This window comes from Scyliorhinus canicula, chromosome 1 (genome assembly GCF_902713615.1).
Source record: "Scyliorhinus canicula chromosome 1, sScyCan1.1, whole genome shotgun sequence".
Lineage (NCBI taxonomy): Eukaryota > Metazoa > Chordata > Chondrichthyes > Carcharhiniformes > Scyliorhinidae > Scyliorhinus > Scyliorhinus canicula.
The window spans coordinates 274,430,469-274,448,970 of record NC_052146.1 but is presented as its reverse complement, the minus strand read 5'-3'; the positions used below and the strand labels follow the sequence as shown (position 1 = coordinate 274,448,970).

The 18,502-nt window shown below is 47.0% G+C and overlaps 1 protein-coding gene across 2 annotated transcripts in view; it reads right to left on the bottom strand.

Annotated features, from left to right (window-relative positions):
- The window catches only part of lrpprc (leucine-rich pentatricopeptide repeat containing), a 182,181-nt gene that overhangs the window by 30,913 nt on the left and 132,766 nt on the right, over window positions 1-18,502 (bottom strand). For both annotated transcript variants that reach the window (XM_038813544.1, XM_038813552.1), the window contains exons 27-29: window positions 18,123-18,213; window positions 5,753-5,895; window positions 1,180-1,324 (exon numbers count right to left, since the gene is read on the bottom strand). In XM_038813544.1, the coding sequence (XP_038669472.1) occupies window positions 1,180-1,324; window positions 5,753-5,895; window positions 18,123-18,213 (379 nt within the window). The remainder of the gene's footprint in view (window positions 1-1,179; window positions 1,325-5,752; window positions 5,896-18,122; window positions 18,214-18,502) is intronic.

Below are 18,502 nucleotides of genomic sequence, written 5' to 3'. Positions count from 1 at the left end.
GGCGGTCTTGCGGTACTGTGGCATGGGCGGTCTTGCGATGCTGTGGCATGGGCGGTCTTGCGGTGCTGTGGCATGGGCGGTCTTGCGATGCTGTGGCATGGGCGGTCTTGCGGTGCTGTGGCATGGGCGGTCTTGCGGTGCTGTGGCATGGGCGGTCTTGCGGTGCTGTGGCATGGGCGGTCTTGCGGTGCTGTGGCATGGGCGGTCTTGCGGTGCTGTGACATGGGCGGTCTTGCGGTGCTGTGGCATGGACGGTCTTGCGGTGCTGTGGCGAGGGCGGTCTTGCGGTGCTGTGGCATGGACGGTCTTGCGGTGCTGTGGCGAGGGCGGTCTTGCGGTGCTGTGGCGAGGGCGGTCTTGCGGTGCTGTGGCGAGGGCGGTCTTGCGGTGCTGTGGCATGGGCGGTCTTGCGGTACTGTGGCATGGGCGGTCTTGCGGTACTGTGGCATGGGCGGTCTTGCGGTACTGTGGCATGGGCGGTCTTGCGATGCTGTGGCATGGGCGGTCTTGCGGTGCTGTGGCATGGGCGGTCTTGTGGTGCTGTGGCATGGGCAGTCTTGCGGTACTGTGGCATGGGCGGTCTTGCGATGCTGTGGCATGGGCGGTCTTGCGGTGCTGTGGCGAGGGCGGTCTTGCGGTGCTGTGACATGGGCGGTCTTGCGGTGCTGTGACATGGGCGGTCTTGCGGTGCTGTGGCATGGACGGTCTTGCGGTGCTGTGGCAGGCCCCTAAGAAGTCCCAGGTTCAAGTCCCATGCCATGGTTTGTTGGCCACAGAGGAATATTCATGACCCAGTTCAATGGCTCATAATCAGCCTTAAAATCCACCCTCCCCATCCACTATTCCCGAAAATGTGAAAAAAATAAGTGTCAAGATATGCTAAAATAAATCTGCGGTAGTCCACCTGATTATTAATACAGCTGACATTCAACTTAGACTCTATGATTAACCTATGATTCTCCTGTCCTATTGGAGCTCAGTACCATGCAAGACAGCCTTTCCCAATTTAGCCAATTTTTAAATTTAGTAAAAGTTCCAATTGTAGAAAGCTGATAATATGCAGGACTATACTAATAATTGGTACCTGAGCTGAGTTCTGCCACAAGGTATAGAAGTTTATTTCTAATTCTGAAATCAATAAAACATTTACATTTTTTTTTAAGTTGTCACAAATTGTACCTTGAATATTCTTCTTCTTGCAAAGTATTAGCAGTCTGCGCTGATAGTCACTGGCAGAAACAACAGGCAAATCGGCAGCTTTTGTTTGTACAGCTTGATTAAGAGGGGCAGATGGAGTGGGTCTTGCAGCATCCTCATACCATATCTGAGAAACAATGTTTTAACAAAATTAGAATGTGTCAGATTTGGGCAAAATGGAGAGAAACAATAGCAGACATCTCAAAGAAGTCAAATGACCATTTGGCCTTTTTTATTTGATAGGTTTAGAATTGTGTTTTAAAGACGTTTTACCCTCTTGTTTTGACTTTTAACAGCACACGCGCTGATAACTGCAGATGACTCCAACAATTCTGCTCAGACACCGGCAGGTCAGAGTGAGAGCAGTCTACTTTAACATTCATTACAGCTAATAAAAGCTACATTAAAAAAGCACCTTTAACATAGTAAAATGTTAAAATGACACAGGCGCATAATCAGATAAAAACTGACACTGAGCCACATTAGATAAGATTGGGTGGGTGGCCAAAAGCTTGATCTGAGGTAGGTTTTAAGCAGCACTTTAAAGGAACAAAGAGAATTCGAGATATGGTGAGGTTTAGGGAGTGAATGTCTGAGTTTAAGACCATGGCAGCTGAAGGCACAGCCATCAATGTTTGGGTGAAAGAAGTGAAGGGAAGTCTTTCAGATCTGCAGCATTCAAAATTTATGTATCAAGGGTGCCACAGTGGTTCGCACTGCTGCCTCACAGCGCCAGGGACCCAGGTTTGATTCCGATCTAGGGTGATTGTGTGGAGTTTGTATGCTCTCCCCGTGTCTGCATGGGTTTCCTCCGGGTGCTCCGGTTTCCTCCCACAGTCCAAAATGTGCAGGTTAGGTGGATAAGCCATGCTAAATTGCCCTTTGGTGTCGAGCATCTCTGTCCAACCTCTGTGGTGCAATTGGTTAGCGTGTTCGGCTGTTAACTGAAAGATGGGTGGTTCGAGACCACCCAGGGACGTTGTTTTCTCTTAATTTTTGGGTGGCACGGTAGCACGGTGGTTAGCACTGTTGCTTCACAGCATCAGGGTCCCAGGCTCGATTTCCGCATTTGATCTCTGTGTGCGGAGTCTGCACATTCTCTCTGTGTCTGCGTGGGTTTCCTCTGCGTGTTCCGTTTCCCCACAAGTCCTGATAGACATTCTGAATTCTCCCTTTGTGTACCAGAACAGGTGCCGGAGTGTGGCGACTAGGGGCTTTTCACCATAACTTCATTGCAGTGTTAATGTAAGCCTACTTGTGACAAGATAGATTATTATTATTTTTAGGGTTGAGAGGGGTTGCAGGGATAGGGTGGGGGAGAGGGCCTTGGCAGGGTGCTCTTTTTTTTGGGGGGGGGGGGGGTGCCTCCTTCTGCACTGTAGGGATTCTATGAATTTCAGTACCATATGCTTAGAGCAGATAAAATTGCAATTTTATATGGAGATTTCATTCAGTTAGAAGTCCTTGCTTCTCAATAGACAACAATGGTACATCAAGGGTGAAGTCATGACAATTGTGAGTACTGAAGATACCAAAATTAGAGGAAAGCAGGTATCTCAAGAGGATTGTGGGGCTGGGGGAAATGACAGAGGAAGGAAGCAGTGAAACCAAGATTTGGAAAAAAGAATGAGAATTTTAAAATTGAAGAATTGCTTAACCAGGAGCCAACGTAGGTCAACAAGCATCAGGGTGAATGGGTGAATGGGGCTTGGTATGAGTTTGGATATGGTCAACAGGATTCTGGATGACCTCAAGTTTACGAGAGGTAGGGCATCACGGTGTCACAGTGGTTAGCATTGTTGCCTCACGGCGCCAAGGTCCCAGGTTCGATCCCGGCTCTGGGTCACTTTCCGTGTGGAGTTTGCACATTCTCCCCGTGTTTGTGTGGGTTTCGCCCCCACAACCCAAAAAAGATGTGCAGGGTAGGTGGATTGGCCATGCTAAATTGCCCCTTAATTGGAAAAAATGAATTGGGTACTCTTAAAAAATTTTTTTAAAGTTTACGAGAGGTTTAAAAGATTTAGGGAGGGGATTTCAGAACCAAGTGTCTCTACAGCTGAAGGCACAGCCACCAATACTTGGGTGAAGGAAGTGAGGGATGCCACAGACTTCTGTGGCATTTTCAAAGTTATATAATCACCTCAGTTCTTGGTGCTTAAGCAGATAAAGTTAATTTCATATGAAGGCTTCATTCATTTGCAAGTTATTGTTTGCCAAGTCAGCTTTCCTTAAGAAAATACTGGACCATCACAGCAGGTCTGACAGCATTTGTGGAGCGAGAAGGGGCTAATATTTTGAGTCTGGATGACTCTTTGCCAAAGCTTTGACAGTGAGTGTCTGTGGCTTGAGGAGCTTCAGCTCAGAGCTGGAGGCTGAGCTGCAGACACGTCAGGGAGGGAGGGTGTTACCTGGACTCTTTGTTTCAGGAGACAGTCACACCCCTTAAGATAGAATATCCTGGTTTGGAAAGTGGACAGGAACAGAAGGTTGAAACTGCAGCGGAAGCAGGTAAGGGGGCCCAGAGGGCAAGAGTGCCATCTCTGCAATTGTCCAATGTGTTTGAAGTTCTTTCAGCTTATTTAGATGAGAGTGGGGGCTGCAGGGTGAATGAGCTGATTGACTATGGCGCTGCTGTACAGGAAGCCATTCGAGTGGGGGAATCACAAAAGAATGTGGTGGCCGTAGGGGACAGTATAGTGAGAGAGACTGACACAGTTCTTTGCTGCAAGGAGCGAGAGTCCAGGCGGTTTTGTTGTCTAAACCATGTGAAAGTTGGCAATGGGTAAATAAAATTAGAGAGATGAATAGGTGGCTCGAAGACCGGTGTGGGACAAGTGGGTTTCGTTTGTGAGGCACTGGCATCAGTAGTGGGGAAAGTAGGGGTTGTACCTCTGGGATGGCCGACATCTGAACCATATTAGGGTCAGTGTTCTTGCAAACAGCATAACTAAAGTAGAGAGGGCTGTAAATTAAATTGGGGGGGGGGGGGGGGTTGTTCTGGAGATGGAACATGTAGGCTCACAAAGCAAAATTACAAGGCAGCTATTTAGGTCATCATACCCAGAGTGTGACAGGAAGGGGCAGAGTGTTCAAACATGAAAAAAAGCAGCAAATATGAGTCAAAAAGGGAAAAACTGGTAATAAGGCAAAATGAATAGCTCTTTACTTAAATGTACCTAGTATTCAGTACAGAATAAATGAATTAACAGTACAAATTAAGATTAATGGGTATGATCTGGTATCCATTGCAGAGATGTGGTTACAAGGAGATCTAAACATTCAGGCGTATGTGACTTTTCGTAAGGGCTGGCAGGAAAGTGGTGGGATAGTTTTGTTAGTTTTAGATGGAATAAGTACAACAGCAAGAAATTAGCTTGCATCTGAAGGTGCAGAATCCATATGGGTGCACGTAAGAAATAACAAGGGGGTAGACTGTTTCCTAGAATAATACGTTGAGCATTCAACTAGAGTTCAAGCTATTTAGACGTGTAATGAGGTAAGTATTGAGAAATACAGGGTGGCACGGTAGCACATGGCTAGCACTGTTGTTTCACAGCACCAGGGTCCCAGGCTCGATTTCCTGCTTGGATCATTGTCTGTGGGGAGTCTGCACGTTCTCCCCGTGTCTGCATGGGTTTCCTCCAGGTGCTCCGGTTTCCTCCCACAAGCCCCAAAAGATGTGCTGTTAGGTAATTTGGATGTTCTGAATTCTCCGTGTACCCGAACAGGTGCCCGAATGTGGCGATTAGGGGATTTTCACAGTAACTTCATTGCAGTGTTAACGTAAGCCTACTTGTGACAATAAAGATTATTTTTTAAAAAAGTTTAATAAACAGTCTCAGAGTAAAAGATCTCATAAGAAACAGTGACCATAACATGGTAGGATTTAGCATTCTCCTGGAGAGTGGGAAACTTGGGTCAGGAACTGTGCTAAACTTAAATAGGGGTAATTATAAATAAATACGGGCAGAGTTAGTGGAGTGGACTGGAGTTTAGCAGAATAGACAAATGGTCAGCAATGGCAGATGTTTACGAAAATAGTTTATGACTCCCAACAAAGATATATCCCAGCAAGGAAGAAGAACTCTCGGGAGGGGATAAATCAACCATGGTTAACCAAAGAAGTTAAGGATAGTATTAAAATGAAAGAAGAAAACATACAATGTGGCAAAGATTAGTGGTAAGCCAGAGGATTGGGAATGTTTTAAAATCCAACAAAAGATGATGAAACAGTAAATAAAGAGGAAGAAGAAAAGCTGAGGGTAAACTAGCAAGAGGTTCTTTAAAATGTTCATGGTCGTGATCAACAGAAGTTTCTCAGATACGGGAATTGGGGGACATAGAAGAAAGGCAAACAACTTATGTACACAAAGAAGCTACAAGCTAGTTGAATAGCAGAACAAGCTAGAGTGGCTGAATGGTCAACACATATTCCTATGTAAACTTGCGATATAACTAGTAGTTCATTGACTAGAAATTCTATAGCAACTATATATTTTGATTATGCTTTCATTAAGATATGCAAATTAAATCATTTTTAGTTTTAAAAAAGTACCTCAGGAACTTCAAATGGAATCTCCTGACCATTGGTCTTGAGTATTTCAGCAAGCAATCGGAGTGTTCTCTCTCGAGGTATCACATTTTCTTCCTGCATTTTGGTCCACAATGCGTCAGCTTTCCGCCAGTCATTATTTTCTTCTGTTTAAATTAAGAAATTTATTTCAGACGCAGAACAGAAAATGATTTTGGAGGGCTTCCGGTGGCGGCGATGACGTAGGAAGCCACACATTTGGGAGCTCCCGTTTCAAATGGGCTTTTCGGCTCTTTTTAGAGCCCAAAATGGAAATTTTTCGACGTCTCCCGGTGGGAGAAGGTGTACTGATCGAATTTCTCCGCATTTCATGACTCGAACTCGGAGTGGAAAGGGGGAAAAAACGGCAGCAGCTCCCCAGACAAAACGGGGGAAAGAATCCAAGATGGCAGCCGGCGGAGCACCAGAGGAGTGGAAGCAGTGGGCCCAGGAGCAGCAAGCTGCTCTCCTGCGCTGTTTTGCAGATTTCAAGGCTGAGGTACTGAGCTCTCTGCAGGAAACGAACAAAAGGCTCTCGGAGGTTCAGACGACCCAGGGTGCTGCCATCAAGGCGTTGCAGACGCAGGCCACTGAACGAGAGGAGGAAGCCGTGGTCCTCGTGAGTAAGGTGGAGGGGCACGAGGCACTCCACAAAAAGTGGCAGGACCGCTTCGAGGAGCTTGATCACCGCATGAGGCGGAAAAATCTGCGGATCTTGGGCCTTGCGGAGGGGCTGGAGGGGTCGGACCTTACATAAGAACTAGGACCAGGAGTAGGCCATCTGGCCCCTCGAGCCTGCTCCGCCATTCAATTAGATCATGGCTGATCTTTTGTGGACTCAGCTCCACTTTCCGGCCCGAACACCATAACCCTTAATCCCTTTATTCTTCAAAAAACTATCTATCTTTACCTTAAAAACATGTAATGAAGGAGCCTCAACTGCTTCACTGGGCAAGGAATTCCATAGATTCACAACCCTTTGGGTGAAGAAGTTCCTCCTAAACTCAGTCCTAAATCTACTTCCCCTTATTTTGAGGCTATGTCCCCTAGTTCTGCTGTCACCCACCAGTGGAAACAACCTGCCCGCATCTATCCTATCTATTCCCTTCATAATTTTAAATGTTTCCATAAGATCCCCCCCTCATCCTTCTAAATTCCAATGAGTACAGTCCCAGTCTACTCAACCTCTCCTCATAATCCAACCCCTTCAGCTCTGGGATTAACCTAGTGAATCTCCTCTGCACACCCTCCAGCGCCAGTACGTCCTTTCTCAAGTAAGGAGACCAAAACTGAACACAATACTCCAGGTGTGGCCGCACTAACACCTTATACAATTGCAACATAACCTCCCTAGTCTTAAACTCCATCCCTCTAGCAATGAAGGACAAAATTCCATTTGCCTTCTTAATCACCTGTTGCACTTGTAAACCAACCTTGTGACTCATGCACTAGCACACCCAAGTCTCTCTGAACAGCGGCATGCTTTAATATTTTATCGTTTAAATAATAATCCCGTTTGCTGTTATTCCTACCAAAATGGATAACCTCACATTTGTCAACATTGTATTCCATCTGCCAGACCCTAGCCCATTCACTTAACCTATCCAAATCCCTCTGCAGACTTCCAGTATCCTCTGCACTTTTCGCTTTACCACTCATCTTAGTGTCATCTGCAAACTTGGACACATTGCCCTTGGTCCCCAACTCCAAATCATCTATGTAAATTGTGAACAATTGTGGGCCCAACACGGATCCCTGAGGGACACCACTAGCTACTGATTGCCAACCAGAGAAACACCCATTTATCCCAACTCTTTGCTTTCTATTAATTAACCAATCCTCTATCCATGCTACTACTTAACCCTTAATGCCGTGCATCTTTATATTATGCAGCAACCTTTTGTGTGGCACCTTGTCAAAGGCTTTCTGGAAATCCAGATATACCACATCCATCGGCTCCCCGTTATCTACTGCACTGGTAATGTCCTCAAAAAATTCCACTAAATTAGTTAGGCATGACCTGCCCTTTACGAACCCATGCTGCGTCTGCCCAATGGGACAATTTCTATCCAGATGCCTCGCAATTTCTTCCTTGATGATAGATTCCAGCATCTTCCCTACTACCGAAGTTAAGCTCACTGGCCTATAATTTCCTGCTTTCTGCCTACCTCCTTTTTTAAACATTGGCGTCACGTTTGCTAATTTCCAATCCACCGGGACCACCCCAGAGTCTAGTGAATTTCGGTAAATTATCACTAGTGCATCTGCAATTTCCTTAGCCATCTCTTTTAGCACTCTGGGATGCATTCCATCAGGGCCAGGAGACTTGTCTACCTTTAGCCCCATTAGCTTGCCCATCACTCCCTCCTTAGTGATAACAATCCTCTCAAGGTCCTCACCTGTCATAGCCTCATTTCTATCAGTCGCTGGCATGTTATTTGTGTCTTCCACTGTGAAGACCGACCCAAAAAACCTGTTCAGTTCCTCAGCCATTTCCTCATTTCCCATTATTAAAACTCCCTTCTCATCCTCTAAAGGACCAATATTTACCTTAGCCACTCTTTTTTGTCTTATATATTTGTAAAAACTTTTACTGTCTGTTTTTATATTCTGAGCAAGTTTACTCTCATACTCTATCTTACTCTTCTTTATGGCTTTTTTAGTAGCTTTCTGTTGCCCCCTAAAGATTTCCCAGTCCTCTAATCTCCCAGCAATCTTTGCCGCTTTATATGCTTTTTCCTTCAATTTGATACTCTCCCTTATTTCCTTAGATATCCATGGTCGATTTTCCCTCTTTCTTCCGTCCTTTCTTTTTGTTGGTATAAACCTTTGCTGAGCACTGTGAAAAATTGCTTGGAAGGTTCTCCACTGTTCCTCAACTGTTCCACCATAAAGTCTTTGCTCCCAGTCTACCTTAGCTAGTTCTTCTCTCATCCCCTTGTAATCTCCTTTGTTTAAACACAAAACACTAGTATTTGATTTTACTTTCTCACCCTCCATCTGTATTTTAAATTCCACCATATTGTGATCGCTCCTTCCGAGAGGATCCCTAACTATGAGATCATGAATCAATCCTGTCTCATTACACAGGACAAGATCTAGGACCGCTTGTTCCCTCGTAGGTTCCATTACATACTGTTCTAGGAAACTATCGCGGATACATTCTATAAACTCCTCCTCAAGGTTGCCTTGACCGACCTGGTTAAACCAATCGACATGTAGATTAAAATCCCCCATGATAACTGCTGTACCATTTCTACATGCATCAGTTATTTCTTTGTTTATTGCCTGCCCCACCATATCGTTACTATTTGGTGGCCGATAGGCTACTCCTATCAGTGACTTTTTCGCCTTACTATTCCTGATTTCCACCCAAATGGATTCAACCTTATCCTCCATAGCACCGATGTCATCCCTTACTATTGCCCGGATGTCATCCTTAAATAACAGAGCAACACCACCTCCCTTACCATCCACTCTGTCCTTCCGAATAGTTTGATTCCCCTCGGATATTTAACTCCCAGTCGTGACCATCCTTTAACCATGTTTCAGTAATGGCCACTAAATCATAGTCATTTACGATGATTTGTGCCATCAACTCATTTACTTTATTCCGAATACTACGAGCATTCAGGTAAAGTACACTTATGTTGGTTTTTTTATCTTTGTTTTGAATCTTAACATCTCCAGTTTTATTCCTTTTGTTATTACTGGGCCTATTCACTGAGCTCCCCTCAGTCACTGTACCTTGTACTGTCGCCCTTTTAGATTTTGACTATGTCTTCTCTGCCTTGCACTTTTCCCCTTACTTCCTTTTGTTTCTGTCCCTGTTTTACTACCTTCCAACTTCCTGCATCGGTTCCCATCCCCCTGCCACATTAGTTTAAACCCTCCCCAACAGCTCTAGAAAACAGAGGGAGGCTAGGACATCGGTTCCAGTCCTGACAACCTACGTGGCTACGATGCTGAACTCGCTAGTGGGGGCTGGGTCTTTCCATCTGCCCCTGGAGCTGGAGGGAGCCCACAGGGTACTCGCCAGGAGGCCTAAGGAGAATGAACCCCCGCGTGCGGTGCTGGTGAGGTTCCACCGGTTCAGTGATTGGGAGTGTGTGCTGCGCTGGGCCAAGAAGGTGAAGAGCAGCAACTGGGAGAATGGGGTAGTACGGATCTACCAGGATTGGAGTGCGGAGGTGGCTAAGCGGCGGTCCGGGTTTAATCGGATGAAAGAGGTGCTTTACAAGAAGAAGATAAAGTTCGGAATGTTGCAGTCTGTGCGCCTGTGGGTAACTTATTCGGACCGACATTATTATTTCGATTCCCCGAAGGAGGCGGGGCCTTCGTGCGGACGGAGAAACTGGACTTGAACTAGGGGTTGGGGGGTCAGTTGTAATACTTTATTGCTGGTTTCTGCTGGTGCCGTGTCCTTGTTTTCCTGTACTTTTGCAATTTTGATATGGTTATTTATGGGGGTGTTGTTCTGTTATGTTTTTTTTTGCTGTGGGGCATTGTTTGAGTTTTGTATCTTGCGGGGAGGGTTGGGGGGTTGGGGGGGGGGGTTTGTTGTATTCTATGTCGGGTTGGGGGTATGGAGTGGGGCTGGTATTTGGGAGCTGTGTCAGAAGGGTGTGGTGGGGCAGTGCGAAAGCGCGGGCTTTCCTCTGGTTTCCCGTGCTGCGGGGCTGGGGGGTGGAGACGATGATGGGGGGAGGCGGGTTCTTCCCCGCGCTGGAGCGGTGCCTGGAGGAGGGATAGGATGGGGGATGATCCCACTTTGGGAGGGGTCGGGTTATTGGCGGGAGTTTCCGGGGTCAGCAGAAGTTAGCTGACCCATGGAAGTACAATGGAGGATGGTTCGCGGCTAGGAGAGTTCCTAGCCTGGAAGGGGGGGGGGGAAAAAGGGGAATACCGGGTTGCTGCTGGCAGGGTCAGGAAGGAGCTGGTGGGGGCCGGGGGGGACAGAGGTGAGGTGTTGTCGCTGTGGGGACTGGGTCGGGCGGAGGGTGCTGGCCTGGGGCGGGCAGTCGACGGGCTATGGCTAGTCGACGGGGGAGGGGGGGCGGGACGCCCTCTGATCCGGTTGGTCACCTGGAATGCGAGGGGATTGAATGGGCCGGTGAAGCGATCGAGGGTACTTGCTCATCTGAGGGGGCTAAAGGCAGATGTGGCAATGCTTCAGGAGACCCACCTGAAGGTGGTGGACCAGGTCCGTCTGAGGAAGGGGTGGGTGGGGCAGGTTTTCCACTCTGGGTTGGATGTGAAGAACCGGGGAGTGGCGATTCTGGTGGGGAAAAATGTGTCGTTTGAGGCATCGGAGGTGGTGGCGGATAAGGGGGGTAGGTATGTTATGGTTAGGGGCAGGCTACAAGGAGAGAAGGTGGTACTTGCTAGTGTGTATGCCCCAAATTGAGACGATGCGGGCTTTATGAGGCGTATGTTGGGACGGGTCCTGGATCTGGAGGCGGGTGGTCTGATCATTGGGGGGGGGGGGGGGGGGGGGGGGGGGGACTTCAATACGGTGTTGGATCCTTCACTGGATCGGTCCAGCTCCAGGACGGGTAGGAGGCCGGTGGCGGCCAAGGTACTGAGAGGGTTTATGGACCAGATGGGTGGGGTGCATCCATGGAGGTTTGTGAGGCCGAGGGCATGGGAGTACTCTTTCTTCTCCCACGTACATAGGGTCTACTCTCGGATAGACTTCTTCGTGGTGAGTAGGGGACTGATTCCGAGAGTGGATGAGGCCGGGTATTCGGCCATTGCAATCTCCGACCACGCTCCGCATTGGATAGAGTTGGAGATGGGGGAGGTGCGGGACCAGCGCCCGTTGTGGCGGTTGGATGTGAGGTTGTTGGCGGAGGAGGAGGAGGTGTAGGAGGGTCCGGGCAAGTATTGAGGGGTACCTCAAGGTGAATGATACGGGGGAGGTTCAGGTGGGGGTGGTCTGGGAAGCCCTGAAGGCAGTGATTCGTGGGGAGCTGATATCCATCCGGGCACACAGGGTGAGGAGCGAGAGGGATAGACTGGTGGGAAATATGCTGGAGGTAGACAGGAGGTACGCAGAGGCACCAGAGGAAGGACTGTTGGGGGAAGAGGCGCAGCCTGCAGGCTAAATTTGATTTGCTGACCACTAGAAAGGCGGAGGCACAGTGGAGGGAGGCACAATGGGCAGCGTATGAACATGGTGAAAAGGCGAGTAGGATGCTGGCTCATCAGCTCCGCAAGCGGGATGCGGATAAGGAAATTGCTGGAGTGAGAGACAAGAGTGGGAATGTGGTGCGGAAGGGGGTAGAGGTGAATGAGGTCTTCAAGGACTTTTATGGGGAACTGTACCGGTCGGAGCCAACGGGGGAGAGGAGGGGAATGGAGAGGTTCCTCGACGGGCTTTCTTTCCCGAAGGTGCAGGAGGAGCAGGTGGAGGGGTTGGGGGCGCCGATTGAGCTGGAGGAGCTAGTTAAGGGGATCGGGCAGATTCAGTCAGGGAAGGTGCCGGGCCGGATGGGTTCCCGGTGGAATTTTATAAAAAGTTTGTGGGCCTAGTGGGCCCCTTGTTGGTGCGGACACTCAATGAAGCGTGGGAAGGGGGGACTTTGCCCCCGACGATGTCGCGGGCGCTGATCTCGTTAATCTTAAAGAGGGACAAGGACCCCCAGCAGTGTGGTTCATACAGGCCCATATCTCTCCTCAATGTAGATGCCAAGGTGCTGGCAAAAATCCTGGCCACCAGGATAGAGGACTGTGTGCCAGTGGTTGTGCACGAGGACCAGACAGGGTTTGTGAAGGGAAGGCAGCTGAACACGAATGTGCGGAGATTGTTGAATGTCATCATGATGCCAGCGATTGAGGGGGAGGCAGAGATAGTGGTGGCGCTGGATGCGGAGAAGGCCTTCGATAGAGTGGAGTGGGGGTACTTATGGGAGGTGTTGGGGTGGTTTGGATTTGGTGAAGGGTTTATTAGATGGGTGAGGCTGCTATATGAGGCCCCGATGGCGTGCGTGGCCGCGAATGGGAGGAGGTTGGAGTACTTCCGGCTTTGCCGAGGGACCAGGCAGGGTTGCCCCCTGTCCCCCTTGTTGTTTGCATTGGCAATCGAGCCGCTGGCGATGAGGGATTCAGAGAGGTGGAGAGGTTTGGTGCGAGGTGGGGAGGAACATAGGGTGTCGTTGTATGCCGATGACCTGTTACTGTATGTGGCGGACCCGGTGGGAGGGATGCCAGGGGTGATGGAGCTGCTAGCTGAGTTTGGAACGTTTTCAGGTTATAAACTAAATTTAGGCAAGAGTGAGGTGCTTGTGGTGCACCCTGGAGACCAGGAGGAAGGAATTGGTAGGCTTCAGCTTAGGCGGGCAGGGGAGAGTTTTAGGTACCTGGGGGTGCAGCTGGCCAGGGACTGGGGGACTCTTCACAAACATAATTTCACCAGGCTTGTAGATCAGATGGAGGAGGAGTTCAAGAGGTGGGCCATGCTGCCATTGTCGTTGGCGGGGAGGGTGCAGTCCGTCAAAATGACGGTGCTTCCGAGGTTCCTGTTCCTCTTTCAGTGCCTGCCCATCTTCATCCCCAGGGCCTTCTTTAGGAGAGTGACTAGCAGTATCTTGAGCTTTGTGTGGGCACATGGGACTCCAAGAGTGAAGTGGGTTTTCCTGGAGCGAGGGAGGGATAGAGGCGGGCTGGCGCTGCCCAACCTTTTGGGGTACTATTGGGCGGCCAATGTGTCAATGGTGCGTAAATGGGTGATGGAGGGGGGAGGGGCGGCGTGGAAAAGAATGGAGATGGCGTCATGTAGAGGCACGAGCCTGGGTGCCATGGTAACGGCGCCATTGCCGCTCTCCCCTAAGAGATATACCACGAGCCCGGTGGTGGCGGCGACCCTAAGAATCTGGGGACAGTGGAGACGGCATGGGGGGGGGGGGGGGCTCGATGGAGGCTCCATTGGGTGGCAATCATCGGTTCATCCCGGGGAACAAGGATGGGGGAGTTAGAGGGTGGCAAAGGGTGGGAATCAGTAAATTGAGGGACCTGTTTATTGGTGGGAGGTTTGCGGGCCTGGGGGAACTGGAAGATAAAGTTGGGCTCCGCCAAGGGAACATGTTCAGATACTTGCAGGTAAAGGCGTTTGCTAGGTGACAGGTAGAGGGATTCCCTTTGCTGCCCTCGCGGGGGACGATGGACAGAGTGCTTTCGGGGTGTGGGTCAGAGAGGGGAAGGTGTCTGACATCTATAAGGTAATGCAGGAGGTGGAGGAGTCGTCAGTGGAGGAGCTGAAGGCTAAATGGGAGGGGGAACTTGGGGAGCAGATAGAGGACGGGACCTGGGCGGATGCCTTGGAGAGAGTCAACTCTTCCTCTTCATGTGCGAGGCTTAGTCTCATCCAATTTAAAGTGGTGCACCGGGCCCACATGTCCGGGACTAGGATGAGTAGGTTCTTTGGGGGCGAGGACAGGTGCACCAGATGTTCGGGGAGTCCAGCGAATCATGCCCATATGTTCTGGGGCTGCCCAGCACTGGAAGAATTCTGGAAGGGGGTGGCGGGGACGGTGTCGAGAGTGGTTGGATCCAGGGTCAAACCAGGGTGGGGACTCGCGATTTTCGGAGTTGCGGTGGAGCCGGGAGTGCAGGAGGCGAAAGAGGGGGGGGGGGGGGGGGGTGTTCCTTATTATAGTTTCTATTTTTATTCCCGCTATGGTTATGTAACTTAACATTGTGTTAATTTAAGTTGTTGTTAATATGTTGGGTTGTTCATTGAGGAGGGGCGAAGGTTCATGATTGTTGTCATTATTGTTATTGTTGGTATTTTAGTATGGTTTGATGTTGTTGTATAAATTCAAAATTTTTCAATAAAAATTATTTTAAAAAAAAAGAAAATAATTTTGGAGTCCCTTAGATTAGAATGAGGCGAGGAGTGAGTTTCCATGTAGGGCTGGTGTAGTTACGACACAAAAATGATCTGCAGTGGTGAATTGAAAGGACAGTAATGAAAACGGATACCTAAACTTTGGGGAGAGCAGCCAATTGTGACTAGGGTTGTGAAAGACTGATGGATCTAATAAGAAAGATTAGCGAGATATTTGTTGCGGTCCAATGCAGAGAAATGTGAAGTGATCCACTTCACAGCTAGGAATAGGAAAAAAGTATGTAAATAATAAGATTTTGACGAGACCTTGGAGCACAGTCACACAGGTCATAAAGGCGGCACCACGAGGAGACATGTCCTTGCTTTTGCAGACTACAAAAGCAGAGGCAATGCTGAACTCTATGAAAGCCAAAATGTGTAGCAGCGCAGGGGAAATCTCAATCTCTACAGCAATCGGCCCATCTTTGCCACTACGCCAAAGATCTGGACCATGTTTCCACTCTATCAAACCCTTTGATAATTTTAAAGGCCTCTATCAAGACACCCCTCAGCCTTCTTTTTTGCAAGAGGGAATCTGTTTTTCTAAAAAAGGCAATTAGAAAAGTTGATTGAGGTAAAGGACTATTAAATAGCTCTGGCAGAAGGCAAGTGTCGGATTAGATTAGGTGGTTTGTGAGAAGCATTAGGGCAGGCGAGAGGGATCTAATGACTTGATTTTGTGCTGTAGAATGCTATGTTCCTTGGAAGAGAAGAACCCTAAAAATAAAGACAACGGGAACAGATAAATTCTCATTATATTTTTATGACACTGAACCAACGGAATAAATTTCCTAGCAAAGGCAAGGCTTAACATTTGCTACTCAGTGGCACCATCGAGAACTTCTACAATAAAAATACACCGAAGGTTAAATGCAATAAACACAGACCACCCTACACACTAAACACCATCTGTCAGGCTTCTTGTGACATTTTCAGTTTCCATACTACCTAACCTCTGTAGCCTCCTGGAAAACAAATTAAAGGCAGATTTGTGTTGTTGGCTCATGTCCATATGGATACAGTTTGATCCTTTAGAAATCAGTTTTCTCTTTGGTCTTTTAACAGCCAGAGATATGGGACACTTTCTCCCAGTCATGTCTGGGCCTATGCAACTTCAATTCTCAATGCAATATGTTTTGACAGTTAATATTTTCTGAAATGTTGTTACTTATACATGAAAAAACATTCAGAACTCATTCAGCATCCAAAGCTCAAAACTCATTAAAAATAGAGTACCTTATGCCACGCATAGTTGTTACTGGGCTTATTTAGCTTTCAAAAACACGAAATGAAAAATTATCCATCATCATGTTGATATTGGAAAAAAAACAACCAACATCCCTTAAATTATGTACCATAATGTGCCTTCTCTTACCCATGCGCCATGCTTTTCCACTCTGACCCCGCTGTAACTAGGCCGTGTCAGAATTCCATTAGTGTATTGCCTTTTTATATTCTGCCCTGTTGTTGCATCTCCCATGACCTTCAATTTTCTCTCCCCACCCTTACCTTAGCACAGGCCTGACTCCCATGTTCCCTTCCCCTAATCATTCTCTACTCTTTCCTCCACCCCCCCAACCATACAACTCCCATCTCCAATACTCTTTCCCATCATCGCAGTCATGACTTGGCGCAATTATCCCCTCCCTGTTTAATCTGAATACTGCACTTAATCCCGAATTCCCATCTGCAACACCACGGCAGACTGGCTGGCAATTTATTTTAAAATTTTGATTTCCATTATAAATTGCTGTGTCCGCATTTGTAATGGAAACTGCTTGTGTAACCTAGTTTCACATTGAAACTTGTCAGGCTGTATCCGAGCATCCTCATGCTATCAAGCCTCAGATTTGCACCTCCCAGCTGCTGAGTCTGTATGGCACAGAAACACCTATTCCCCCACCACTCTACTTCCCAAGTACTTTCTAAAATAAGGGTAACATGTCTGATATTAAAACCGAATTCTGGATAGCTAGTAATTCTTTAAAACGGTGTTTAGGCTGCGAATATCCAGGTATTTAAATATGGAAAAGGTGAAGGGATAGAGCAGAAATCAGAGCTGAATCTTATCCTGTCTCCACCAAGATTCACAATTGTACTTTTCATAGTTGAGGAAAAGTGACCAAGGGTGGGAACTCTAGCTGATTTTCAGGACCACTTAACTGCAGTGACTCCACCAAGATCAGTTAGCATAGCAGAGACCAAATTCTACTTTTGTCAAGAAAGCACCAAAAGGCAGCCATTTGCAGCGTCCATTATAACGACCTAATGCTTTTTAGTCAAATCCCTATTGTAACCTCGAACAAAAATCTACATTTTCTGTTTGTTTTTCAAAAAGTTGCATTTATAACATGGTTAAAAGTCTCAAGGCATGAACATTATTAACTAAAATTTGATGACAAATAACATTAAGTGAAATTAGTTTAAATGACCAAAAGCTTGACCAAATGGATTTTAAGGAGCATCTTAAATGAGGGAAGAGACATGGCAAGTCAGAGAAATTTAGAGAGGGAATTCCAGAGCTTACGGTCTCAGTGGCTGAAGGCGCAGCAGCCGTCAACGGTGGAGCAGGCAAGTAACCATAATTGGAGTGCAAGTCTACACAAAGTAATTTGGAAAAACTGTCACGATCTGTATGTGAAGTGTTGACATAGTTTTGTTCAATTTGTGACTAGCTCACTGATTGACACTTCGAACAAATTCCATGCAAAGGGAACATCACAAAGTTTGACTGACTCAAAGACTGAGAACACCAACACAAAAACACAACCCATATTGCACTTTAAATGGAAAAATAGAAATCAGCTTCAGAAACTGCTAAGAATCTGTTTGCAGGGGATTCATTCTTACTAGTTTCCCAACAGAAAACACACAATATGCAGACTACAGCTGTGTAACAGTAATTGCAATGCTCACAGATTGTGTGCAACATACACATGCCACTTAGCATAAAGTGACCTGCTGGAACAGCTAGAGGAAGAATGACCTTTGAAGGGAAATCGATTCTGGATCGTAGCTGCTAGATCATAGCTGCATGACACACGAAACTGCAACAATTTCATCGCAAAAAACTGACGCAAAAAAATCTGACATTGGAATTTAATACATTAGCGACCACGAAGTTACTGAAAGATCAGTAACAATCATCTGCCAATTCTCGCTTTCTGCCCCACCCACTTCACCCAAGGGGGGGCAGAAAAGAAAGCATTAGACTTGTACTGGGATGAACCAACCATCAGTTGTCAAAAATACATTATAATTACACATTTTTGCTCACTCTGATTTTGGAGAGCTTTCATGCCGAAGTCAGTCTTTCCTGCTCGGAAAAATTAGCATCATTTCAAATTGCAATTAACCTATACTGTGCTTAAAGACTTTTTTAAAAATGCGCTGTACTTTATGCACAATATTATATCTGAAAATCTCCAGTAATTTTCAAGCTTAATGTCAAATTAAAAGTTCACTCACTGAAAAGCCTCAGAAGATAATAGTACATCTGATCTCGGTCACATTCGAAGAGCTTCTGGGTCATTTCCACCATGTTCTCAAGTGCTTCAACCTGAAGCAAATTAGGAATGTATTTCAGAATCAAACAAATATCTAAATTGACAGGTTTTGTTGATATTGGAAGATTTCTAAAACAGTTTAATTTTGATGGTTCTTGAAGAAAAGGAGTGAACAGCCTTGTTTTACTATTTAGATTATTTGCTTGGATTAGAAACATGCTTAAAGACAACTCCATTCTCCCCTTCTCCCCTCACCACCACCAAATTTATTTTACAAGATCACATGAGCCTAAAGAAATAAACGCAGGCCATTCAGCCCATCAAGCCTGCTCTGCCATTCAA